A 27722-nucleotide genomic window follows, 5' to 3' on the forward strand; every position below is an offset into this window, starting at 1 on the left:
AGAATAATTTTACTCTTGTATAACTATTGATGTAGATGTTAAGCAAGTAAACTTTATTTACATAGCAATTTTCAAACCAGTAATTGCAAATTACTGCTCTACCTTCCATATATTCATCTTTATAGTCAGGGTTTGCCAACTCCACACAAAGTTTTACATAAGGTATTCAAATGAGGATAAAGATTTATGACTGCTTTATTATTCTATTGAATAAAGGTCTTCCTTGTCCATGAGGGAATTTAAGCTAAATGACATGCCTAAATATTAATAGCATAATTTTTAAGTAAACTGCGAGGCTCGCTGGTTTGGATTGCTATTGTTCAAGGTCCCTGTAGACATAATAGAAGAGACTAAGAGAGGGAGAGAGATGGGACTCCCTGAGTCATTAAACACTGAGCAGGCCATTGTCTCCTCCCTCCGACATAATGATTTAATAAAGCTACATCTGGAGCAACACACAAGACATCACTGACAGAAAACAAAATGCTGCTGAAAACACAATGCCGCAGTGCTGTATGCTCCTGCTCATTTATTAACCAGACTGGCAGTCATGCTGAGATTGTGTGCTGGAGCAAGTGCTAATTGCTCACTTCGTAGCTTGGCTGCATTGTTTGCAAAGTTATATCACTGAGCAAAGGGCATCTCCGCTGTGTGGAGTCATTATCTATTATTTGGAGGCATGGTAAGAACCAGACCTGGACATGCAGTATAGTGTGAAAGCAAGGGGGTTGGTGTTTGTGTAAGTTTTTGTAATTTTTTTGCCAAAAAGTGACAATTGTGAGGATTTAGCCATTGATGTCCATGTCACATGCCATTTTACCTCTTCACTAATGTGATGTAAATGTTTTCTTGCTTCTCCTTTGAAGGGAGAGGTCAGGATCTTTGACTCTTTGTTTCCAAACTTGACCTTCACCTTTGCCTTCTGTTTTCCACAGCTGCTCAAGTCAAGTGAAGGCCCTGTCCTGAGGCGCCGGCGTCACCTGGATTCCTCCAAGCCTTACATTGCTGCCAAGTTGGCTTCACTGCCGACCACCTTTACCCTGGGCGATGAGAAGAGGTATAACGGTTTCTACAACAAGCCTCTGACCAGTACGCAGGAGTACCTCTGCTTTGTCCTGGCCGTACTCCGATCCGAAGGGATAGACAGCGCTGCTAATTATGTAAGAGACACAAACGCACACATTGAGTAAAACCTCCATTTACTGATGACGGACAGACATTATCAACAGCAAAACTCATATTTTTCCAATTATGAGTAAAGATCCCCTCCTGGATTTGTTATATTAAAACTGTATTCACCTGAGCCCGTTCTGTTTATTTGTAAATATGTCACCTTTTCTTTTTTTGGACAAACCACTTAAGTTTATCACCCGTCCTCAGGCTGTAACCACCCTGCCTCTCAAGCATTTCCAAAATGGCAGGGACGATCCAAATTGTTGTTGTTTTTACTGCCATTTATCCTTTAATACTGCTGCCCATAAAAGTCATTGCAGCTTGTCCTGATAACTCCCTTATCAGTTGACAATGACATCAAAGATCCGGCTTTGCCATTTTGGCAGCCAGCAGGGCCCCGTGCAGATCTCTTTACAAAGCTTATACAAGACTCTTGGCTTTCTAAGTGGAGGTCCTATACACTCGTCAAACAGCACTAACACGGAGGCCCAGCTCTCCATGGGATGGTCTGGAGTAAACTTCACTGCAGGAAGAATGAGAGTCTGCAATTGCTCTGGGCTCCTCCACTACCCGGGACATGCATATTCAGTAGCTGGGCCTTGGGCAACTACAGAGGGAGAGAGAACGAGTGCTCTATGTCCAAAACCAAAGCCCAGACTTTTCACCTATTTCTTTCTCTTCTCTCTCGCTCTCTCTCTCCTCTCTGCTCTTTTTCTTTCACTCTCCTCTCTGCTTCTGTGTCTCTCTCCCTCTCCCCATCTTTCGTTACCGTGAAGAGAGCAGAGGAGATTGATTAGTGTGGCTGGAGTTAAGAGGGAGACGAGGGCCTGGTCACAGGGCCTAGGGAGTCTGTAAAGCAGGCCTGATTCCCTTGAAATGCTGCTTTAAATGTCCCTAAAGCCCCCCTCCCTCCCCCAGTAATCCCCCACTCCTTCGCTCTGAGAAGCGGAGGGAGGTGCGAAGGAGGCTATAGTGGGCAGCCATGATATACTTGACTTCAAAGGAGATGCTTAAACCCCATCGCTGCACAACACACTCACTGCACCTGCCAGACACACTATGTTGGATTCAATGGCGCTCAAGATTTGTCTCTTTCTGTGTGCTCCCCCTCCTTAAACTGTGTAGTACCCTCCCATCTTTAAACTTAATCACTTGGATTAATCAGCCTACACTCACAGGGTGAGTCAATCAGTGTGTTTACCTTCATATCAGTAATCTGATTATTGATGGCTTTCTGCAGTAACCCGATTTCAAAAACTTCATGCAAACAAGGGACCTGGTTTTCTCAACTGGAGTAAGGGATTAACACAATAAGACTACCAGAGCAGTACATCCTTGTCTAACTAAAACTGAAACCGAAAAAATTAGTGTAAATAATTTGACTTCTGCAGCTAAACAACGGATTTTTAGTTTAAAAAATATGACAAATGTGCACCCAGAGAGGAAAAGCTGTCAGTTTCTCACTACGGTGCCTGTCCTCTCACTGAACTGTCACTCCAAATGTTCAGGATGAAAAAAAAAAACTCTCCAGGCTGCAGCGTCATACTGTGTCACAAATTCACTTAAAATATGCCAACCTTGGTTCAAAAATACAGAAGGGGATAGGAAAGAAATCCAATAACTGACCTGCTACATATAATAACCACAGGATTTACAGTAACAAGATTATTGCAGTGCATGTAACCCCCTTGATTTTTCTCATTTCTCCCAATAACCTGGCTTCTTGTGTGCATGTAAACATACAGAATTCTGAAGTGGTGACTACAGGCAGGCTGTCATTGATTGCTGCACAAATCCACTAACCACACTCTTTGGGAAACTCAGATACCGCAGCAGTGTTTGTTTTTGTCATCCCCAACGCTGCACTCGCAAATGTTTATTACCAAGTACAAACGGGTACAGAAGGTAAAGCGTGCAGGGAGATCAAGTAGTTGGCAGAAGCTGCCTCGAGCAGGATCTTCACCAGACCCATGAGAATAAGACAACAAGTACTAGAGTAAATGACTTGTGTCTTTACTACACTTCCTCGCCACCACCCAAACTCCCCCAGCGTAGATCAAACACGACCGCCAGGGTTTAATAAGCCCTCGTATATCAATGGCCACAAGCAGCCAGCAGTGGTTGGAGGGAAGAAGAGAAGGAAGGAAGGCAAAGGGGGATGAGAGAGAGAAGGAAGGCGAGAGTGTGCCTTCATGTCTCCCCAGCACCCAAGGCAGATAAACAAGCCGGGGGAAGTGTGAAATGGGATGATAGATGCTGGATGTGTATAAACAGTATCATTTAATGCGAGAAGAGAGTGAGGGAGGGAGGTAGCATGAAATATTGTGTGATGTGAGACAGAGAGGAGGGGTGGTGTTGGAGAGGGGAAAAGAGGGAAGCAAAAATTTTGTCTTGTGTCCCGTCCAGCCTGTGAAGCTCAGATGAGAGGAATTGAACTGGTGGAAGAGAAGTAGATTGTTCTAATGTGTGCTTTTCTTTTGATAAGGGAGAGGTGAGCTTGTGTCGCAGAAAGAGACCAAAACGGAGAGTGTTCAAATGTGTACCACAGTTTTCTGTTTGCAGTGCTATCCAGGCATTTATATTCTACTCACTTGCAACAAGAATTGGCTTTGTAGCACTAATTCTGTTGGTGCTCTGGGCTCAAAACACCCTTAACATGGAAGACTAGCTTCGTTCAAAATTTAAAAGGCTTTGACAAACAATATGAAAAAAGAGATTTTTTTTCTAGTGGATAATATAAGTATATTCAAGCCCAGCTTTTTACCAAAGGTTGTAGAAATATAGGCAACATCGATGGGATTCTCTGTTCAACTGTGCTATGTCACTTCCTCCTAGAGGGTTCTCCCTCTAGTGATGCCTCCAGAAATCTGGATGCTCTGTATTCAGACAGGGAGAGAGAGAAAAAGTGCAATTTCTGGTGCAGTTTCTGGGAAAGAGGGCATGTGAGGGAAAAATGGAGTGGAGGAAAAAAAAGTATGAAGGTTAAGTTACAGTATGAAGGAGAGGTTCATCATACAGGGTATGCAACACCCTTCAGCCACATTTCTGTTCTTCATAGATAAAGGCATACCCACACATACTACCATCTTTCCCTTTCACTTATTGTGTCTCCATTTCTTTTGTTTCTATATTTCTTTCTCTTGTCTTCTCTCTCCCTCCCTCATGCTGTCTTTCCCTCTGACACGCAGCGATGAGGAGGATGTGGACTCCTCAGCATCCCTGGGGAGGCAGAGACAGCGGCAGATACATAATGGGCGTCTTTGCATGTTTGTTTGTTTGTCTGGCACACACCCCTCCGGCTTATTTAAGCCACTTTTGGAGAGACATGGAGTTAGAGGGGTCAACGGCAAGTTGAAACAAATGTGCCTGTGCTGCGCATAGCGGTTTCTGTGCTCAGGGGATGGTGGAGGAGCGGCTGACTAGGGAAGTTGTGTAGCCCACGGGCCAGATAGCAGACTTGATATACTGCTACTACCATAACACCTCTGCCTCAGTCTCTCTCTCTCTCTGTCTCGTCACTCTTTGCCATCTCTCATCACCCACTCTCTCTCTCTTGTTCTCTTACTCTGTCTCACACAAACACTTACAATCATACACACACACCCTCAGCGGCTGCGACCTAGACAAACACACATACTTGCGGAGGCTCAGAGGAGCTTGAGAAAAGGCTCAGAGAAACTGATGTTCCACGTATGCTCGCGCACACACACACTTACACACACATTTGTTTACAGTCTTTACACACAATCACACACACTTTCTCTTTCTCTCACTGGAAGATGCACACACATACCGACACAAACAAATACTTACATTCATTCACCCATAATGCTTGTACATACAGTATCTACAATACAGTAATAGTATTCGTCAGCAGTGCTAATCTCCTCTTCTCTCTAGGGATGAGACAGTTCAATAGATTGTATCAAATTTGAATTCAGTATCTAATCCACTTTCTGAATTCAATTTCATTATGAAATATATTTAGATTTATTTTTCAATATTTTTAAGTAACTTAATTTATAAATAACCAAAAACCTAAGATTCAGTTGAGATCTGTAATCACTTTTTGTCAGCTGAGAAGGCACTTCAGTTTTGAGTGGCTTGTCAGCACAACCTGAAAATGAGATCTAATCAGCATACAATATGAAATGATGATTAAATATGTATCTGACAAATTGAAAAACAGGTGGTCTACTTGCTTTACACTCACACATTAATTTTCACAATCTCCAGACACTGCAGTTATTCTGATATTCTGAAGTTTAGCTGGGAGATTCAGACTCATGATATTGATGTAATGTGATTGACTAGATCATTTTACCAGGGAAGGCCACACTCTGCTGGTCTTGTTGAACTGCAAAACACATCATGCCCCACTGATGATTGAGTTATGTTAGAGAGGAGTTTTTCTGCCTTCCACTTTTTAGCTGAGTGCAGAAAATTCACTTTTGCCTTAATGCAAATTTCTTACACAATTGTTGTTAATTAGCTAAAATTGAGACTTTTTAAGTAACAGAAGCATCAGACAGAGAAATACGAACCCTGCCCTCTAAACTTTGGGGTTCCAGGTGTTTTATCAACATGGATCCAACCCTATTTCTTATACACACAACCCACCCATGTGCATACTGGACATATAAATACACACTGATTCAGAGTAGTAAGAGGTACACACATATATTTGCTTTTATGCCTCTCTGACTCACTCACTCTCAGGCTCACACATTCCCTTACTGCACCATTGCTCCATTGTGATCCCACTCTGCGAGGGCAGAAGCATTAGGAGCTGCGTGACTGAGCTTTTATCAGATATTAGGGCCGTTCAAATGGATGATCCCAGTACTTCGCCGTGACCAACAGACAAAAAGCCCTCTCTTTTTGTTGGGCCCTCTCTTCTCCTCTCGCTCTTCCTCCCTTATCCTTCTCTGAAAGCACAGCTGCAGTCATTTGTTACACCAGGAAAAAAAAAGTTTTTTCCCAGGATTCCCTGCAGGGCCACATCCTACAGCCCTTTTTGGGCCCTCCCAAAGGAACAGGAAGCCTTGTGGTGTCGTCACATGAGCAGCGTCCCACCGCTGTGTCGTTTCTCTTTGTTCTTGGATAATAGGTTCCTCCCAAAGGCGCACAGATCAGGAGAGAACTGGTCTCATGTTCCTAGTGTGTATATCTGTGTGTGTAAAAGACAAATGAAAAGTATTGTTGCTGTAAACTCCTGCTTAAAAATATAAATGTGAATCTTTTTACTTTCTCACTTGAATTATCTTGTGTCTGTGCGTAATATCAGAACGCACTGGCTTGCACGTACACGATTGAGACATGCTATAACACTCTCACACCCATACGGTAATTTTTTCCGGCAGTTGCCCGAGAGTAGGAGAGATAACAGAACTATATGACAGAGCACAAGACTCTTTGAGCTCATCTCAGCTTATCTTTCCAATTAATATCTGCCTGTGTGCCGAAGAGCAGGCTGCTGTGCGGCTAATGATCCGGATTACTGCTGCCTGCCGCCCCGCCACTCCCGCTGCATGCTGGGAGCCCAATTCCCTTCGAGCTCTGCGATCTGTCACCCATGCCCCTCCACACACCCTCCTCCTCTTCCCGACCTGCATCTCCCATCGTCATTCAATAGGAGGCACGCTGAGCCCTAACGAGAGTTGCCTCGCACATCCCTCTTTTTTTTTCTCATCTGTCACCTTGCTCTCCCACAGTTGGACTCCCTCCTCTTTCAGGCACATTTTTAAACACCACACTGCGTCGCCTTGTGCACCCACTCCTCAGATACCTACTCACACACTGTCTTCCTCCCCCCTCCCCTCCGTCATTTGAAGACGAAGGAGCAGGGGAGATGTCTCATTTACAGCCAAGGTGGAAACGCACCCTCACTGTCACCTCCTCCTCCTCCTCCTCCTCCTCCTCCTCTTCCGTCACGGTGTGAACACTAATGAAGAAGAGATGAGTCCTCTCCTGTGCCCCCATTTATCTCAGCGACCAAGGGACATGCACACTAATCCCTGCCTCTCTGTCTCTACCTCTCTCCCTCTCCTGTGTCGCACGTCTCTGTCATCTGCAGTCTCAGTTTCATATAATGTGATTCTTTAATAGAAACATAATAATAACTTCATTAGCCAAGATGGTTATTGTTTTTGGGAAAGTGTCGTTTTAGTTTGGTCGATAGTTTTATGGCTTGTTCTGCTGTATCCTTGAACCGTGGCCTATTATTAGCATGAAATAACTTGCTTCTCAAGGTGCCAGAAACAAGAAATCTGCAATAAGATATTTTGATTCCTTTTCAGCTAACATTATATACATATATATATTTATATATTAAATATATATTTAGTATTTCATTATTTCCAACATTCTTGTATTAGATATAGAAAATAATTTCCTTTTTTTGATTCCTTAAGTTTTTCTCTTGATTTAAGAAAATAAAAGTATGTCTCTTAGCTTCTCTGTCATTGTCTCCCAATACCCATGACCCATATGCCTTTGTAAACTTCAAGCATAATCCAAAAAAAAAAGTTTCTTACCTTGAGCTTGTGTAGCTAAGGTTTTATTATAGTAATAAGCCCCTGCAGTTCTTCACCTACAATTTCTGAAAGCCAACAAAAAGTTAAGGAAAATATTCAAATGTAGATTTAGACCAACTTTGTACATATCACGCAAGACCTTCTATGGTTCCTCTACATTTAAAAACTTTATATTGAACGTTTTTTGGAAATCTAAAAACTCCATAAGGAAGGCCACTATATGGTAAGATGGTAAGAAGGGAATATTTTGCCTTGTCTCTTACAAACCTGTGCTTTCCTTCTTTGTTTTCCCTTACAGATGACATTTTCAGCCAGTCCCTACTCAGACCCAATCCAGGTCAAAGCAGGTCTGTCTCAGGGGATGGAGCAGCCCGAAATGTTGTGGGTCATGGGCCCAGTGTTGGCTGTGGTCCTCATCATCATCATTGTCATCGCCATCCTGCTCTTTAAAAAGTAAGAGGCTGTGCTTCTGTGTCATTCTTCAGTCATTCTTCTCTTCTGTTTATTCGAGGTTGAACTGCAGTGACAGTTGTGATTGTGAATTTCTTTTGGTTGCATCAGGAATGGTAATGAGAAATGCTCCCCTCTGCCACTTGCACTGGCCTGCTCACACACCAAACTGTAACATCCAATTTCCTTACCATAATATACAGTGTAACTGGAACGGAACCAGAGACAGATTGATTTGTCTTTCAGAAAATCCTCATTTCTCCCCAAAAGATTTCAGCCCAGTTGGTCTTTTTAACAGTACTATGTGAAGTGTCAGTTGGAATGGCAGCTGACATTGCCTCCCTAATGAAAAGCATAGCTTGGCTGTCAGAAACTCTTAGTTAGGAGTGAGAAATGTGTTTTGGCCAACACCATTGGTCATTTCAAATAACAAACAGAGGGCTGCTACAGAGGTCTTAACTAAAAGCTCAGTCAATATCTCCTAAAAGCACTTCAGCTGCCCCTGTGCAGCACACTGTGGATAGACACAGGCCAACAACGTGCTGAAGAGGTACAGATAAATGATAATATTACATTGTTGTCTTTGTTATACTGATAATTGAATTATCGTTTCAGTCAAACAAATAACTGACAATTTGTCACTGAAAATAATCCTTAGTTGCAGCCGTAAATACAACCAGCCGTTCTTTAGGCTTGTTAGTATTAAACAATTACTTGCATGTTGACAGCAGAGTCAGTAATGATAACGATAATGTTGCTCGGACCCTATAAAAATACCTTTTTAAATGGGAATCTATTACCTACAAGTCATTATTTATTTGGTTACACTTGGTTTCCTCCTGATTAAGTCCCACCTCCCTATCTTCCCTCGATGGCTCTATTACAAATTTGCCATTTCCCATCATACCTATTCTCCAACCTGCCATCCACTGTCTTGCAGACTGCTGCGTAGCTGCCGTCTCCAGCAGACTCAGAACAGGACTGGTTAATAATAGGCCTTGAGACTGCTCTCTGCTGAGTAGTGGAGAAAGAGCTTCCATCTTCTGTTTGGAAACCCTTTCTCCACATAGACACAGATTGACAGGAGGGACTGCGGGGAGGTGGCTGTCTGCCCTTTTCACTGTGGACTGGCAGTAAATGTGCAAAGGAATAATCACACTCTAACTCGGGTTGTTATTGCTACCTGCATATTTGCCAAGACCAACACAAGCAGTGAACAATGAAGAGGTTATTCTCAGAAAGTCTCCAGCAAGTAGTAGGATAACTTTTTATGCTGTGTTTTCAAGATGTGGTTTCAAATTCTGGAAGAACTAGATTTAGCTTTCTGGAAATAGTCAGAGTCAGGTCCATATGGGTAACAATTGCCTATTAACACCCCCACCTCCTTCTTTTTGCCCTCTATGAATGCAGCAAACAGGAAAGGTGGGTACTGTCACTGTTATATCAGTCACAACTTCATCTCCCATCATCCAAGTCCCCTTCATTTGTGTTGTTAAATTGATGGTATTCATCAGCTCCTTAGGGTTGCAGAGTCAGCTCCCCCCATGCTCCAATTGGATTTACAAAAAATTGCTCAAATAAAAATACAGGGAAACATTTCTAAATTGATGTGTCTAATCTGATTTGTCCAGTCTTTCAAGTCTTACAAGACATGAGAAGCAGCAGACTCTGCAGCCCTTGATAACAGGGGTTAAAGGAACCCCCAGGTCAAATCTGTGTAGTAGTGCATGTTCCACATCTAGTGCCAGTGTTCCTCTTCAGATCGTCCTGTCTACCATGGTTTGTCTCCGTGCTGTGTTTCATTATCCAGCCAGTGTCAGCGCACCCCTTCAAGATTGGCCCCATCTGAATATACCAAGGCATCACCTGCTGCTGAATGGGCCATTGTGAAGTAAATGCCAGACGGGGGAAACTGCTGAAAAAGAAATGTTCCCATCTTTTAAGCTGACATTTTCCACCGAGACCCATTCCTACACTTTTAGCCTTTTTTCCCCCTCTCCCTGCTTCCTCATGGCAGGAGTCTCAACAAAGGGCTCTGTTCTACCCTCATTAAGTGCTCCCTGTACTGCACACACACTCATACACTCACACTGTGTGTCTGTGTGTGTATAAGTCTGTGTGTACTTACATTCTCACATGTCTTAACCCTTACTTTGAGCCTGAGATGAATAACCCCATTGAGATTGCTGCCATGTTTACTTTAGCCCAGCACTAAAGTGTCATGTAGATTGGCATCTGATTGGGTCAGAGGGAGAGATGAGGGGTGTGGAGTACAAATCACAGATGCCCAACTCTTTCAACCCCTCCCCCAGCCCAGACCAGCACCACCAGTGATCTCTGGGAAAACCGGATACAGTCTGGCTCAGCTCTCGGCTGGAGAGGAAGAGATGCTTGTCATAGATTAGCCGTCACGCTGCTAGTATTAGCTTAAGCCTCTGCTGCATAAGATAACAGGTGGCGGAGAGGCCCATGCCCTGGCGGCTGAGGTGGACCGGGTTAAGGCTGTGTGCGTACCACCAGCTTTATGTATTCTCACCACGCCGGGCTTCAACAGAAGGCCCCGCTCCTGCCTAAAACCCACGCTCGCCACTTGCAAATGGAGTGCAATGAGATGTGAAATTTCCACAGGGCGCCCTGATGCTTCCTTCCGCCCATTTCCATTTGCAGTCAGAAGGCTTGTGAGTCTGCAGCTGTATCTGTGCGAGTGTATAGTTGTGAAAGTGAGAGAGGTGGGAAAGCGTACATCTGTGTGCCTGTTTGTGTGTGTATGTCAACAGATGCTAGCTGTCTGAACATCAGAATACAGGCAGGCTGCATTTTCTGTTCCTCTCTCCACCTGATGGACAAACCTACGGTCGACTGAGCTGAGCCAGTCCGAGCTGTGCTCTTCTGTTCTGTGCTGTGCTATACTCAGCTAGGCCGGGCCTGGCAGCGCAGGTGCTGCAGAAACTGGTCTAATTACCCAGTGTTGTGCCACCCAGCTGATGAGCTAATTACAGCATCCGCCTGTTTTCCTCTCAATCTGGAAAGCCAGTAAACACAATGTGTTGTTAGCACACACACACAGCAGCAAAAATCACACATTTAAATCTTTGCTACACACAAACACACACGCTCATGTACACATACTCACACAGCAGCTGTCACCTATCCAGCAGCAAACAAACCCAACTTAGCCCACTCCAGCAAAATGATGGCGTTTCTTCAAACACATTAAACCCCAGTTGGCAAACTAATGGGGGTAATGCCCTGCTACCTACTGTCTCTTGAATTGCTGGTCCTCAGAACTACTTTTGAGAACCATTAACTATGCCATTAACCTCATCAAACTTGAAGATGTTTGCATTCTTCTTACTTTCTAACCATATAGAGGAACCATTAATGTCATCCTGTCATTGTCACTTGGGTTAGCTTGAGGAATTGATGGCTTAGTTAGCACTCCTGCATTAAGCATTTAGGTGGTCTTGGCATGACGTGACTAACACCTTACTGCCTGTTTCTGCCACAACAGGAAACGTGCATCACCCCTACCCAAAGATGAGCACTCAGGTGGGGTGAAAGACTCCCTGCTGGCCAACTCTTCTGACCCTGTGGAGATGAGAAGACTCAACTACCAGACCCCAGGTAATAAAAAACAGTCTAACAATCATACATGTAGCCACAAATGGTTAAGTTTACTTTGCTTTCCCACAGCAGCTGTCCCAGAAAAATGAACTTATGGTGTGTTCATGTCATATGAGATGGATGGTAGAGACAGGAAAGATTCCAGTGTTTATGATTGTGTTCACGTCATCAAGACAGTTGTATGATTATAGAGCTGTCGTGTGATTGACTGTACATTGATAATGTAACAACGTATCTACTGAATTAGGGTTTAAGTACACTGAACATCAGACTTTGGCTGATGTAATTTATCCCTATTTGTTTGGTTTTCAGGCACTCCAGTGCCAAGATGGATATATTGGAGCTTTCAGAAAAATCTGAGTTTCCCACATGGAAATTCATAATCAATCATAACTCAGATATACACACATCAGATAGACAAAATAACTAGGATATGACATGAATGCCAAATCAACTTCCACTTTCTCGCATGGACCTGTATAGTGGTAAACTGAGTAAAGTGTGTTGCATTTGGGCAAGTTTGTTGAATTGCATGACTGTCTATGCCAAGTGTGTACATTTTAATCATAACATTGCTGGAAAAGAGTGCAGGTTCAGTCAATGTTTCTTTCATAAAAAAAAAGTGTAAAAAATATATTCTGCCTTTGTGGCTGAGGATTTGAAAATGAAAATCTTCAGTCAGTAATTTAAAAACACAGATGATTCTATTCAACACTGAGAGGAAAGATCTAAAGGTGACTCATACCTACAATATGTTTTATTTTTAAGCTTCTTTTTTCTTTAATGGTTGATATTGCATTTTGGAAAGATTTTTTTTTCATCTTAATAGTCTTTCCAAAAGCAATCTACTTCTGCAATGAACACTTGCTTTCCTCTTTCTTTTGGTGAATCTCTTGTTTATTAGTGCCTTATAACAGATGTTTCTGTATGGAATTCATGTGTCCTCCTTATTACATTATTTATCCTCAGGCTAGTTCTCAAGTTCTCAAAAAAATAGAAAAAAAAACAGGTCGATAAAAGAAAATAAACAAATCATGTTCACCATCATATGCAGCTCTGGTCAGCATCACTGGAGTCAGGCTGAGTGAATTCAGATTCCATCCACGCACAGTAGTGAAGTGGGGTGGGTTTTGAGTGGGGACTGTGTCAGGGTGCCCGCCTCAGCATCAGCCTTCTTCCTTTTTCCTCCTGATCCCCCCCCAGTCCTCGCTCCTCCTCCCTCCATGAGCTCCTTTCATTCCACCCAGCTGGTAATGAGTCCTGCTGCCTCTGATGTCAAGGTGAGCCAGGCGGAGGGAACAATGGAGCTGAGAGAAAATGTCAACCCCAGTGCACACGCGTTTGTGCATTCCTGTGTGTTTTGTGTGTGTGTGTGTGTGTGTGTATCCCTTCTCACGGGTTATTAAAGATCCCACTCGCCGTACACACACATACACACACACACAGCCCCTTTGAACCCCTGCAGAGGAATTAAGCAGTGCTGCTGCTCTAAAAGAGCCCTGTTCTTCCATCCTCCCACTCCACCTCTTTCCTCTTTTGTCTTCCATTTCCCCCTGTAGGGTAATCTCTCTCTCTTTTTCTCACTCTGTCCCCCTCTCTCTCTCTCTCCCTCCTCACATCAACATTTATCTCTTTTTTTCTCTCCCTTTCCACCTCGCTGTTTTGCTTCAAGAGTGGTGATTATCAAAAATCACAATTGAGACTCCAAGGCTGAGCTGAGTGAATATTGAACGGCTCATTCTTCTGTCTCTGGTTCCTTCTCTCTTTGATTTGCACACAGCAGGTGAACATTCCTGCTCTGATTCTGATTGTTGTTAAGTGGTCCAGCAGATTGTAGCTCACGTCTCCAGCATGTTGGTTTGTTAAACAGACCTCGACTATACTTTACCTTTTGGCACTCCAGTGATAGACGTGTGAGTAAATGACCTGGTTTATCCTTGCCAGACCTGGTTCAAATGCTATTTGTAGATACTTAACTTAGATCACTTGTGTTTAACAGTTCAGATAAAGCATGTAGCGCCATTTACAGCGTAGTGCAATTTGCAGTAAGTAGTCACAGGGGAGCAGTTTAAAGGGAAATTCTGGTCCCATATAACCTGGGTTGTAGTTTTGGGCATCATTTCTTTCTGTAATAATAAGATTGTACTCACCAAGTCCAGTGGAGCAAAGAATACAGGCAGTCAGACAGTTACACAGGTTTGAAACAAACCTCCAGGTTAGCCAACTTTATTTGAAAGAGAAAACAAAGTCAAATGGTAAAATTATCACCCAAACTGCCTGTTGTAAACATCCATTAAAGTTTATAGACTGACTTCCTGGTTCAGCTTGACCTACCATACTTGCCGTCGGTGTTATGCATGACCACAGTTTTCATGTGCAATGAGGGGATATTACCAAAATTCAGGTGCTCTCACTTTTTTTTCCCACTTCAAATAAAATATGTTGTGCCCTTTACTCAGTCGTGCAGTTTACACTTAGCAGTCACTGGAATATTTTTTAAAGTCCAGCTTTGTATGCTCTTCTGTTTAACAGCCTAAAGTACACTACTTGAATTGTCCCAAGAGGGCAAACACCAACAGCCGTGCACTCCGACTAGCTTTAAAGGTTATTTGCAGATACTGTTTGGCCCTATTCTGATCCTGAGCCTTCTCCATTGATTGAGTGTTCTTCTTCCTCCCTCCTTCATTCTCCTCTCTCCACAGGTCCCAGCTCTCATCGCTGTCCCAACACTCCAAGTTAGTCTGATCTCTCACCTACTGTGTATTTCCCACACATGCAGTCGCTCTTCCTCTCTCACTCGCTCCTGATCCCATTCCCCTGTTGCAATCCTGACAGACATCACAAGCCCACAAGCTTGAAGCCTCTGGCACTCCAAGGATGCAGCAGTGTCCTCTCTAGGCTGTGAACTTCCCACAACACCTTTTTGGTTTGGAAGCAGAGGACTAGATGGTTTCATGGATAGTTGAGCAGTGCGGACAGTTACACTTGCTGTGCATTAGCCTTGTTATCTATGACTTCACTCTCCATTTAACCAACAACATGGCTATAAAAGACCTGGCTGAATGCGCACAAATACATACACACTGATGTTAATGTGCTTATAGGTCCCCCTGTGTGATAGTATTAAATTAGTATAATTGGTCAGGTCTCATTTTGTGCAGTGGCCATAGTTACCAGACATTAGCCATTAGCATTGCAGCAATAATGAGCTTTCAGCAGTCGCTCATCTGAAAGCATGACCCATGACCTTACAGATGCGCTCAGCCAAAGGCACTAATGTTAATATCTATACCAGTTTAAAGTCTTTCTGATCTCTGTGTGACTTGAAGGCTATATGTTAGGTTAACGATGCACCATGTATAACTTTTAGAGCGTCTTCATGCGTGGCATACAGTTAACTTTTAACACATAAGGCAAGTTCCCAGCAATCCGTTTAAGCACAGAGCCTTGCCAAGTTCAGAGGCACAGGGGGAATTTGTGTCGGTAGATTAGCAATAAATCATCCAATAACCCGGCGATGAGAAATCTAGAGAGCGGCAGGGGGGTTGTTTGAAATTAATCCAGCCCAAGCGCTCCAGGCTGGGCCGAAAGATAGTCTATTGTAAGGAAAGAGATTTTCAAAGAAATGAGTTTTGGCTGGTGACCAGTCAGTTTTTTTTCCTCTCTGGGAAGTGACAGTGTGACTGATTTGTAGAGACTTGTGGGTACTTGCTCTGATCCCACCTCTGCCACCAATTGAGCGTTGTGGAGTCAGAGAGATGTCTGCCTCCCGCTTCCTTCCAGGAGCATGCTCACCCAGTCACTCATGTGCATCACAGAGCCAGCCCCACCTATGTCCTCCTCACTTAGCATGACGATATCACCAAATGTCACCAGCCTGTTTCAACTTGTGCACTCTCTCTCTCTCTTTCTCTCCCCCTCTCTTTCTCTCTCTCTCTCTTGCCTCTTTTCTCCCTCTCTTCATGCATTGTTGAACAAAGTGCACTCTCCTCACCGTTACACAGCCACCTCATGGTCCCACTGGCAGCCTCACTCACCCTGTGGTTCAACCAGTGTTTGTGTAAGTCGATGTCCATGTCTGATGTTAGGAACAGCCAGGTCTCACTCCTTTCTTTTTTTCCCCCTCTTCTTCTTCCTCCTCTTGCTCTCCCAGGAATGAGGGAACACCCACCCATTCCTGTCATTGACCTGGCTGATCACATAGAGCGTCTGAAGGCCAATGACGGCCTCCGCTTTTCGCAGGAGTATGAGGTAAGAGCCATGCACTAATGGTGTATCAGTGTCTTTCAAGCATATAAATGTTTTTCTTTTTTATTGTGTCTGGGACAAAGTTTTGTGTTTACGTCTGTTTGATCCCATATGCATGTATTCTAATGGATTATGGGAGACTTCTTTCATATTCTTCAGTCATTTTTACAGCTCTATTACCAATCCCACCAGGAAACCAACACTTACATTAAATGCTGCGAGATGCTTTTTCACAAAGCTAGCAGGTGGCGAGTTGCTTAAGCAATCTGTGTGCGTCTTGATGTTTCCCCGAAGAATGTTATTTTGCAGGCGGTCTCTCTGATGCAACTCCATGAGGGATTATCTCTTGTCAGTGTCTTCCTTTAAAAAAAAGGGAGCAAATTTGCATTTAAAGTGGCACATAGTTGGTTTGGGGACTAAGCGAGGCCAGATGAAGAGAAGAGTCATCCTTGAATGCAGAAAAACAAGAGCTGTCCTTTATTTATTTGCTCTGATTGTTCGATCTGTTTTGTCTAATCAGCTCTATTCCTCACACTGATGGATCCAACAAAGCTTTTGAAGTGACTGTAGATCTTTTTTTTACACTCACTATAACCTTAAAGGTTATGTGATTGCCTCCGTCTGTCTGTGACCAGCCTATGTTGCTACAGCATGAAATTTGTAGTGCAATTTCACACTCCCTAGAGAGAAACAGCAAATTTATTTCAGTGACCTCATGACCTTTCCATGAGCATCACCACAAGCACAAACTTTAGCCAACATTTTATAACTGTTCTGTTATCTGCCTTGTCCAGTGTTTACTGTGAAAATAACATCTATTTGAAAGGCTTATATAACTGTTCCATCATCTGCCCAGTAGTGTTGCCCACATGAAAAAAAAAAATCATTTTAAAACATTTCATTAGTAAACCATATTTGTCCAATTTGTCCAACATGATTAAGGCACATTTCTTATGTGATTATACTCAGTTGTAGTACTTCTACAACTAACATCTAATACATTCTAATACAACAGCCATGCACAAATCCAACCTTAGGTTATAATGTTATGTTTTTGTTGAAATAGTTTGAGAGAGGTTTTTCTTCATCCTCATGGTCATTTTAGATGATGTAATTTGTTGTGCTGCTGAACTGTATTATGTTACACTGATAGGAATGTTTTGTCCCTCCCATTTATATCAATTCAAAGAAGATTCTCACACGAACACACATGAAGGGTCCACTATAGAGCATGACAAAATATACATTATATGTTTGTATGCAGAGTTGCATATTTTATAATATGGTATATAATTGTAATAGATTTTCGATGCGGTTCACTGTGAAATTAACAGCTAACTGGGGAGATAATTAGGCCTTGGTAAAAATCTGCACTCAATTAAGTGCTTTCTTGTGTTGCTCAGTGCCTCTCCAGCACATTGCCCTGTTGAGTTAGTGTAAACGAATCAAGCCAGAGAAGTGGCTTGTATGACTGCAGGCAACCAGCCCGGCCCCAATCCCTCCCTGCACCAGTCATTCTAAGCCAGGGAAGACCCCCTCCATGCCCGGCAGATGGCCGCCCGTCTCTTTGCCAGCCGAGGCGCTGTGGCAGAGCTCATGGCGCTTTGTCACAGTCACGTTCGCCGGCTGCTCCCGTTGTGCCTTACCCCAAGGCACAGAATTTGTAGAGGCTTCACCACTTCCTCTCCCTGATGTTTTAGGCGGCCTGACACTTCCTTTACCACCAACGCCAGTCCGCATCACACTGAGCAATGAGCACACTGGGTAATGAGCAGAATTTGTCAATCAGGCATGCTGCAGCTCCCCCTGACAGTCTTTTTATAGCAGGCAGCAAATATCACGCTGCAGTCGTCATAGCACTATCATTATGTTCATTTGAAAGCATTTCCAGTGTGTCAGCGAGAAAACCTTCGGCGTTTGCTTCTCACCTCTTTCTACCATCTCTACCTTACTTGTTTGCTAGTTGTCATCAGTCTAGTCTGCCCGCTGTGTTCACTGAGCCCTCAAATGGATATGACATGTTTTGACTGCAAATGAAATCTTTCTCTTCATACTGGCAGGCGTGGACAGAGAAATTGGCAGTGCTGAGCTCATCAGCAGCAATAGGCCTATGCCCACATGACTCTCACGGCTGAACAATTTGGAGCTGTAGTAGAAGTTTCTTGCATATGAGCACTCCAGTTTTTTCATATCTTGTTCAAAATCAAATGGAATGTACATGCTTTTCTCTGGAAACTAAAATAGTCTAGTCCAAAAGTAGCTTGTTCTTGCCATATTTGTACCTATTTGGGTGTCACTAATCTCTGTATGGCAACATAGTGAGAGCTAGAAAGTTACTGTTGTTGCAAGAGTATTGAAAACCAATTTGCTGTACCTGTGATATACAAGTTAACTGACTGACTAACTGAGTGTCTTGGTTGTTATAGTACAGAAAACCACTCCTGCCTCGAGTGTAGCTTAAGACACCACCACCACACTTTTAAAAATGCTCATCAATTTATGGCCCAGAATTCTCTCTAGGCCTCACCTTGCACCCTTTATTTAATCCTTTATTCAATGATAATTATCATTATGTTTGAGCTGTCAAGTTTTGACATAAAATAGCCTCTAATAATTAAATTAGTGGTACACCCACATTAAGTAAGTGAAGGAATTTCGAAGATGTCATTCTGAGTCCTGCTGGATTTGCGAGGCGAAAGGTCTGGGGAATTAGTGGACATGGTTCCGGTGCGAGCTGAGGGAGATCGATACAGAATAACAAGAGACTCTGTGACATTATTGAGCCAAGGGATGGGAGGCCATCACATATCTCCCCAGATCAATATGTATGCAGTCTACTGTCGTCTTAGCCTGAGAGACAAATGATGTAAGATGGAAAGGTTTAGAAACAGAGAGAAGCTGGGGTGTAACAAAAATACAACATAGGAGAAGGCAACAGAAATAGAAAATGAGAAACGAAAGAAAGACAGAATGAAAAGAATCATAGTTACCACAATCAGTCATGCATGTGACTTCTCAGAATTAGGTAATTCAATAGGACTGTCCTAAAGGGAGAGGATGAATGTTTGTGGTTGCCTATAAGCTTCAGCAAAACACTTATTCAGCTCCCTAAAACCAATTCTTTCTCATCATTTTGTATCGGACAAATATGTTGGCTTGTTGTCTTGGCTCAATTGATGATGATGACTGGAGCAAAACAAGCCCCTTTATATTTCTGCCTCACTAGCATTCAAGACATCAAATGTCATGCACATAATTAACCTGTTAATGCACCAACAGCAGTTGCAGTGGAGCCAGCAATATGGCGCTTTGTTAACGGATAGCCTCAGCCTGCAGTTTATAAAAGAGAATATCAAAGGATTTACCTGTAACACTCCACAGTGGCTTTTTCAAGTGACATGGGTTGGGTATATGTTTCATTTAAAGGCTTTGTTGTCCATAGTATACGGCTGTTGAGTGGCTGACAGCAGACAGCAGAGTAATTTTGCCCTATCCTTTTACCAATGTTATATTCAAGAGTCCCCCTTTGTGCTTTTATTTTCTTTCTTTGCTTTTCTTTGCTCTGTGTGCACTCTCTTATAATCGTTCTCTCTCCATCTTTCTGTTGTTTGCTTTCTCCTGCCGTCTCTCACAGTCCATTGATCCAGGGCAGCAGTTTACCTGGGAGAACTCCAACATGGAAGTCAACAAGCCAAAGAATCGCTATGCAAATGTCATCGCCTATGACCACTCCAGAGTGGTGCTCACCTCTGTTGATGGTAAGAGGTCATGTAACCACTTAACCCTACAGATAGCCGTTGACGGAGTCTGCCATTGATTGAGGTCTCCTTTACCAGTACTAAAGATAGACATCTCCCATTTATATCCACAAACCAATGTAACCATTTTTCTTCAATACAGACTGTTGATAATATGTTACGTACCATGCATCATAAGTGATTGACAGAGGCAGAATGTCTCATGTGTCAAAATATAAACACTTTAATTAAAATTATCTCAATGTAATCTTTCTGTCTGAGCAATAATATTGATTTTAAAAACTGTGTCATATGAGTTATATGCTCCCTGCTCTTTCTTACAGCTGTTCCAGGCAGTGACTACATCAACGCCAACTACATCGATGGCTACAGGAAACAGAATGCCTACATTGCCACACAGGGACCTCTGCCAGAGACACTGAGTGACTTCTGGAGGATGGTGTGGGAGCAAAGATCCAACACCATTGTCATGATGACAAGACTGGAGGAGAAGTCACGGGTAAGAAGAGACGATTTACTAGAAACACAGGCTGTCAGTGACGCCATTCCTTATCATTTATTGATTTATTGACATGTGCGCACAAAAAGATTTAATTACATGGTTTACCAGAAATAAACAACACATGAATGTAAAATGATTACTTCATGATTTATTTGTGATCTACTGGTAAAGAAAGAAACCAGAAATACATTTTCCCTTTTGAAATTTTATTTTCTTGTGTGGCATGTGTGGAAAAGAGGTATGAAATGATGGGGCGTTTTTATGTGATATAACACCTTTTACCACTACCTAGTTACTAAGCCAACCATCAGGAGGCTGCTATAAAGAGAAAGAGCTACAATACTAGGTGAAAACAAATTGCTATCTTGTAAAAATTACAGCCATTGAAGTCAACAATACAATGATGCATTATGACGTTGGTGTGGTTGAAATGTCAAAAGTTGAAAAGTAGCCAGAAATGGAGTTTCCTGACATATATATGTATATGTTTATGTAGCTCGACAGCAGAGAAGTAACATTACACCCAACAAAGCCTGAAGGCATATAGACCCCCAGTCCTACTTTAAAGCAGGATTTGTCAGTCTGATCAAAGTCACAAGGACTTCAAAGGATATTTTGGTTGTCTGTGGACAGTATCGCTTCATGTTGCCTCTCTTCTCCCAAGTCTTCAGCAATCTCTAAAAACTTCTGCATGAATTCCTCCTAAATCTGTTTGTGAAGTAAAATTGCACAATAGCTTTTTACCATGTCCCATTTTCCCTCCTGTTGTTTGTTTTTCCACTTATGGTGGAGTTACTATGGCAACTTTGCTTATGATGACAAACACATGCATACTGAAAGTAAGAAAATTTTTCAGGTAAATTATGAAGATGTACAGTGTAGTTATATTTAGAGTTTCGTAATGCAAATTCTCTGTCATTCATTATTTAGAAATTGCTCAGAGAGTTCAGTACTTGATTGCTACATATTTAATTTAGCAACACCATGCCAAGGTTTCACAGACTCAGAGTGTCTCATTTGTGTATGCACTCTCTGAATTTGGCTTTCGAAAGCCACGGCACTATAATGAAAACTCTGAAGTTGGAGTTAAGAGGATTGTCACCCAACAACACCCGTGTGCTCCTAAAAATACAGTCAAGCTAATAAAAGCAAAAAAGGAGCACATGGGCAACTTGAGATTCAAAATTGGGATGGGTTTATTTAATTACCATCACAAAATCATGCTCATGAATTCCTCTGAGAAAATAAATCAGCATGGAGCCCTGCCAGTATGTGGTGCATTATTAGTGTGCATACGGTGCCTTAATGAAAGAGAGTCCCCAGACTAAGAACTGGAAGTAATAGGGATTGTAAATGAAAGAGTTCATTTCCAAAATCTTAGACATTGACTTTTCTTTAGGGTGAAAAATCATTACGTGATGCTCAGTTAATCTATAGTGAGTATGTAAAAAAAAAGCTACCCTTCTGTCAAGTAAAGATGTAAATTACTTACCATCCCTCAAAACACTCTCATGTTTTTACAATTTGAGCCATGATATCAATCATTTAGGCAAATTATGAGTTCACTATGTCTTTTTGGAGCAGAGCTCATTTATTTGTGCCTCAGAGAATACCTGCAGCGTGGTTGTGTTTGATATAATGACTTTTATTACACATTCAGTCAGTCTCAGCAAGGATATACGTGTCCTCTCAAATGCCTTTCTGTATATTTTGTGTGTCTTGAGTGGCAGGTTCAGAGCTCTATGACAGATGACCATGCTTTCCTGCTTTGATCCCAGAGTTGCAGCCACACATATATATGTATACAGCGACAAAATTACAGAAACCTCACAACATAGGAACCTGAAATGAAACATCCTCTCAGCCTGTCCCCACCTCCTACACACATTCAAGAATCAATTGACTTGCCAGTACTGTGGAGAGAGACACCAAAGAACTGAACCTGCCCTGCACCAGCTGGGGGTGGAAACATTTTTGCCCACTTTTATCAGACTACCTTGAAATCTTTAGGATGACATCATTAAACAGGGTGTAGAAGGGTGTAGCTTTGGGGCAGCAGTTTGATTTCCAAAACCAGGAGAGGCTGACTCCTGCCTTAATCCCCCAAAACAGTTTTTACCTGCATTGCTGACATTTATATGATGAATTTTCCATAAAGTGTAAACTACTACGTTAACAGCTACACAAGTATATATAAATCAAAATATATATGTTTGTCACAATTTTTAAATAACATATTCCAGTGCAATATGAGGCAGCAAACAGTGAACTGAATTGATTGCATTGCCTCTGCATCTAAAATGACATTATTTAATAATTGGAGCAGCCCTGAAAAAAAATCCTATCAGACTGCAAATTGCATCAAACAAACAATGTTTGCAAGTTGATAATGAATAGACATTTAATAAGATAATTACAAAACATCACAAAAAGCTGGCTGTAGTCCTGATTAGACATGTGGCATTGCTACATTTTTCAGGGATGTGTGTTATTTTGTCCAGTCCCTTTACATAAATACACATCCTCTATTTGTCTCTGTCTCTCGCACATACGCACACAGACATACACATATGGTGAGTGAGTCAACCTCCCACCACCCAGCTAGGCTGATGTCTCATGCCAAACAGAGCAGGAGCTTGACAAATATGATGAGATCCAGCAGCAGGCAAATTTCAGCTTCCTCTTGCGCTATCATTACCAGTTAGTAAAACCCTAAAAGGTCAGAACTTGAAATGAGACCAGAAATATTAGTCACTGGTGTGCACTGTGTGTGCACTGTGTCTGTGTGTGTGTGTGTGTGTGTGTGTGTGTGTGTGTGTGTGTGTGTGTGTGTGTGTGTGTGTGTGTGTGTGTGTGTGTGACTAGATAAGAGGTCTGTGTCCTCTGCAAAAGGCCAGGTGACGACATGTGAGATGCAAGGTTCAAAGAAACAGAAACAGATGATAGTGAAACCTGCATTATGTGTGTGTGTGTGTGTGTGTGAAGGAGAATATGCCACCCAACCTCAGACAGCACAGAGATATTCATTACAGTGGTGACTGCTAATCCATATGTTTGTACTGCGAGTGGTTTCCTATCACTCAATTGAGTTTCTCCTGCAAAGTCTGCCTCTGCCTCTGAATGGGAGCTGTCACCAGGGGGAGGTGAAATGTGAGGGGGTGAATTTTAGCGCATTTTGTTTGTCGATTGGTACCAGCTCGCTGAGACAGCCAAGGTGCTTCCAAATGTCAGCTCAGTACTGCAGTATCAATATGATTAGCTTACCTGCACCACATCTCTCTTCCTCTCATGTTATCCAAATCAATGGCATCAAGTCCTAGTCCCAGCAATTCTGACATTAGAACAGTGTCTGCATTTGTTCCGTCTCTATATAGAAAATGAGAGTATAGCAGAGTGCTTCTCTGAGATGACTAATTTTACCTGCATAGCTTTAAAATTTAAAATTACTCAGAGTGCCTTTGACTGATTAAAGACAGATGGCATTTTGGGGACAATTGTGAGGGATTTAACCTGCCTCACAGAGCCAAACTACATGTCAGAAGCTTTTCAGGTGTTTCCATTTAAGTTTTGAAAACATTCACTGAGAATTTGCTGAACCCAGAAGCTTGCTATTAAATTAGGTGTAAAAATCAATGAAGCATGATTGCATAACTGGATGGCCTATTTTTTACTCTTAATTATTCCAAAGTAGTTTTGGACACATTTTCCCGATGTTTCTAGAAGAGACACCTTACTGCTGCTGTTTGAAAAACAGAGCACAAACACCAGTGACACCCAGTAGTTAATTTCCATCAGTCTGGTGAAGAAGGGTTCAGGTAGATATATGAGTGAAGAAGACGGACTGTCAGCAATTTTTAAATAATTTCTTGTTCCAATCTAATACCAATTAAGCCTTGCAAATGGCAAGGAGTGAAGTGAAGAGCAAAGTCTGTCATTTTCATAGATATACAGGTTGAAGCAAAGCCACTCAGTGCCAATGTTTGGAGGATCTTCAGTCTCATCCACAGTTAAGTTTGTTCTCTGCACATATGGAGCCAGGTTGCTGAACCTGCTGTCCCTTCACGGTGGGCCAGAACAGGGTTTTTAGACACATCTCCTTCCACAGTGCAGCGTCCAATCATCACAAATGCGCCAAAAGCATACATGACAAAGGGTTGCGAACCACTCGACAATTAGCTAATTGAAAATGATCACAGGCTGGTAAAAGACAAAGTGGGCTTTTTAATGCTCTTCTGAAGCTTGTTTCTAATGCAGACACACATGGAAGCACATGTGCCTGATTCACTGGTGCTCGTTTTTTCAGCAGATACAGGAGCTGACTCTGATTCTTCGGTTTTTAATTAGACAGTGGACAAAGCCTTTGATCTGACCTCTCTAATGTTCCCTCCTTGTTAAACAGTGTGATCCTACAAGCCTCTCACCTGCCTCACGGTGGATGTAAAAGGCAGTTCACTCCTGACAATGTGCCCCCCTCTCTCTTGCTCTGCCAGGTGAAGTGTGACCAGTACTGGCCGTCGCGAGGAACAGAGACCTATGGGATGATCCAGGTCACCATGCTGGACACTGTGGAGTTGGCCACTTACAGCGTCCGTACCTTCGCCCTCTACAAGGTAAAGTAATGCCTTTTTCATTTGCAGTTAACCATATAGCAAGGCATGCTCATGAAGGACGTGTACCCAGAAGGTAATTGCGGTTCATCATTACCGGGGTCATATTTTAAAATGTAATTTCTTATTTTTCTGAAGACTGATAAAGGCTATTACCACTGGAATCGTTTTTTTCACCACCGTAATTGGTTTTTAACATCCAAGATTTGTCTCTTGTTCTCTTAAAGGCAATGAAAGATTTCATTTTTTCACTTTGATTCATATAGTTCAGTGCTGTGGTGATGTGACTGATGCTTTGTCCTTTTATTTCTCCTCTTCCATTACTAACTTATAATTTCTAACATTATCACAATTCCCAATTAAATGCAGGTCTCCAGCTAGAGTGGTTACTTGGTTTCAGTCAGGAGTGGTGACAATGCCAAGAAACTCTTGCCAAGAAACTGCTGGAGTTCAATTCCAAAATGATACATGTTATCTACACCTACACTTGCAGAATGATCACAGCTATGAAAGTAGAGCACATTATGTGCTGCTATCAAAGTTATGAGCCAAACCAAGACCTTTGCTTAAAATAGCTGCATGTCTGACAATTAAATCACTTGTTCTTTTAAGATTTTAACTGTAAAATTTCATCTGTCTTTCATCAAATAGTATGACCTTTACCTGCTCAATGTTTTTTTACCAGTATGACGAGTTTCTTTTTCTAGGGCAGCCAATTATATTTCAGAACATTACATGTCAGAACATCACACTGAGCTAAATATTACACCCCTCAGCTTTACTGACTCTTCCCTTACTCTTCTATAGAATGGTTCCAGTGAGAAGAGAGAGGTGAGACAGTTCCAGTTCATGGCCTGGCCAGATCATGGGGTTCCAGAGTACCCCACCCCCATCTTGGCCTTCCTTCGACGGGTAAAGTCCTGCAATCCTCCAGATGCAGGGCCAATGGTGGTCCACTGCAGGTGGGTGCATACAGACTCGTTCTTTTCTTCTTTCTTGAAGACAATTATATACCCATAATTGCTCAAGTTATGTTTTATTTTGTGTTTATATTGTGTTCAATTCATGCAGTGTATAAATCCAACACAAGAAAACACAATTATGAAATTAGCTATAGTCTTAATTTGAGGGTTAAATCTAATTCTTGCATTATGTTATGTCCTGATAATTTTCCTTTTAATGATTATGATGGCTAACAGTGTCACATCACACTTTGAAAGGGAATACATAAGAATAGAGGTGTGTTATATTGAAGGGTGTTACCAGTACACTGTAAAGAGCACAGCCTGCAATAGAGGTGCTGAAATCTTGTTTTTGGGGTCAACACCCTTTTTCTTTTCCATCATGAATTTGGTTCAGTAATTCCGTGTTGCACATTTTCCCGTCAGTCATCAAGCCTCCTAGGCTGCTTCCACAATCACAAATTTTCTGCCTAGTCTACAGCAGCGATTTCATTATGGACCAGCTCATATGCTAGAGGGTTTAAATCAACTAACCTGGAAAGCATAATGTCCACTTTTTCAGCTGTCAAGCATGGAGAGAGAACATAATAGAACCGGGAAGCTTACCTTATATTACAATACTGTTCTAAATGCATTCTGACATATTTCAGTTTTTGATTTCTGAACTTTCTATGACCACATTCAGATGATGATTCATACATAAAATATCATATAATGTAAAGTCACATTTTGATACATACACATGCAGCACATATATTTCAATTAGCATATATACAGCAAAAGGGATTGGTTAGTGAGAGTTAGGGAAATTAAAGTAACATTCTCATGTAAAAATTAAAACGTTATAATACAGAATTTCATTGTAGTTTGATCAAACTATGATCAATTCTAGTTGTCAACATTTAAACTCAGTAAAGTTGTGATAAATAGCTTATAAGGGCTTTGGATTTCCAGCTCAGCAGGGTGCTTTAGTGCTTATTTTGTCTGTATAGATGTTTACCAATGTCTTTGTACTGTCATTGGATCTTATTATACCATGTAAACAGACGTAAGACAATTATCTGTTATATATTAGAAACATAAAGTTATTTACCCCTCCTCTCTCTCTGTCTCTCTCCCTCAGTGCGGGCGTGGGCAGGACTGGCTGCTTCATTGTGATTGATGCCATGCTGGAGCGCATGAAGCACGAGAAGTCTGTAGACATCTACGGCCATGTGACGTGCATGCGTGCCCAGAGGAACTACATGGTCCAGACTGAGGACCAGTACATCTTCATCCACGAAGCCCTGCTGGAGGCCGCCACCTGCGGCAACACGGAGGTGCTGGCCCGCAACCTGTACGCCCACATCCAGAAACTCACCCAGCCCCCGCCCGGCGAGACAGTTACTGCCATGGAGCTGGAGTTCAAGGTGACTTATAAACACTCACCTCAGACAAGTATTACTTAAGGCTTTATTTGATTACTTATTCAGTGTAAAAATAAACTTACTAGCATTGTCCTTGACTTCTACAGGGTGGAATGAGGCATTACCAACTTATATAACTTACCAAAGACATTTCAGAACACCTTTTTCTAATTTATATTGTACTTGATAGTTCACAGGGTGACACTGTAAAGGAACAAATGTGAGTTTTTAATAATTAAGAGAAATTAGAATAATGTTACCATTCTGCATATGTTTCTGAGTCTATCCTGATCTGCAAGCACCAGGCTGAATTCACTCTTTCACAGTCAAAAGCACAACAGACTGCAGATGCTGACCTTCTGTCCAGAGTGTCACTATTGTGCTGAATTTACACATAGAGGTTTAAGAACCCCTGCATGTCATTGTCGGAAGTAATTAATTCACTAAATAAGCCAA

At 42.1% G+C, this 27722-nt stretch overlaps 1 protein-coding gene across 14 annotated transcripts in view; it reads left to right on the forward strand.

Moving 5' to 3' along the window:
* Positions 1–27722, forward strand: part of LOC108884197 (receptor-type tyrosine-protein phosphatase F) — a 159076-nt gene that overhangs the window by 120057 nt on the left and 11297 nt on the right. For 10 of the 14 annotated variants that reach the window (XM_051069903.1, XM_018677922.2, XM_051069909.1 and 7 more), the window contains 10 exons: positions 936–1160; positions 8008–8162; positions 11671–11783; positions 14486–14518; positions 15937–16034; positions 19666–19789; positions 20113–20288; positions 24782–24901; positions 25706–25860; positions 26984–27269. In XM_051069903.1, coding sequence (XP_050925860.1) covers positions 936–1160; positions 8008–8162; positions 11671–11783; positions 14486–14518; positions 15937–16034; positions 19666–19789; positions 20113–20288; positions 24782–24901; positions 25706–25860; positions 26984–27269 — 1485 coding nt within the window. The remainder of the gene's footprint in view (positions 1–935; positions 1161–8007; positions 8163–11670; positions 11784–14485; positions 14519–15936; positions 16035–19665; positions 19790–20112; positions 20289–24781; positions 24902–25705; positions 25861–26983; positions 27270–27722) is intronic. The other 4 variants (XM_051069906.1, XM_051069914.1, XM_051069908.1 and 1 more) reach the window with 1 other exon arrangement.

The sequence above is a fragment of the Lates calcarifer genome, linkage group LG4 (assembly GCF_001640805.2).
Source record: "Lates calcarifer isolate ASB-BC8 linkage group LG4, TLL_Latcal_v3, whole genome shotgun sequence".
Classification (NCBI taxonomy): Eukaryota; Metazoa; Chordata; class Actinopteri; family Centropomidae; genus Lates; species Lates calcarifer.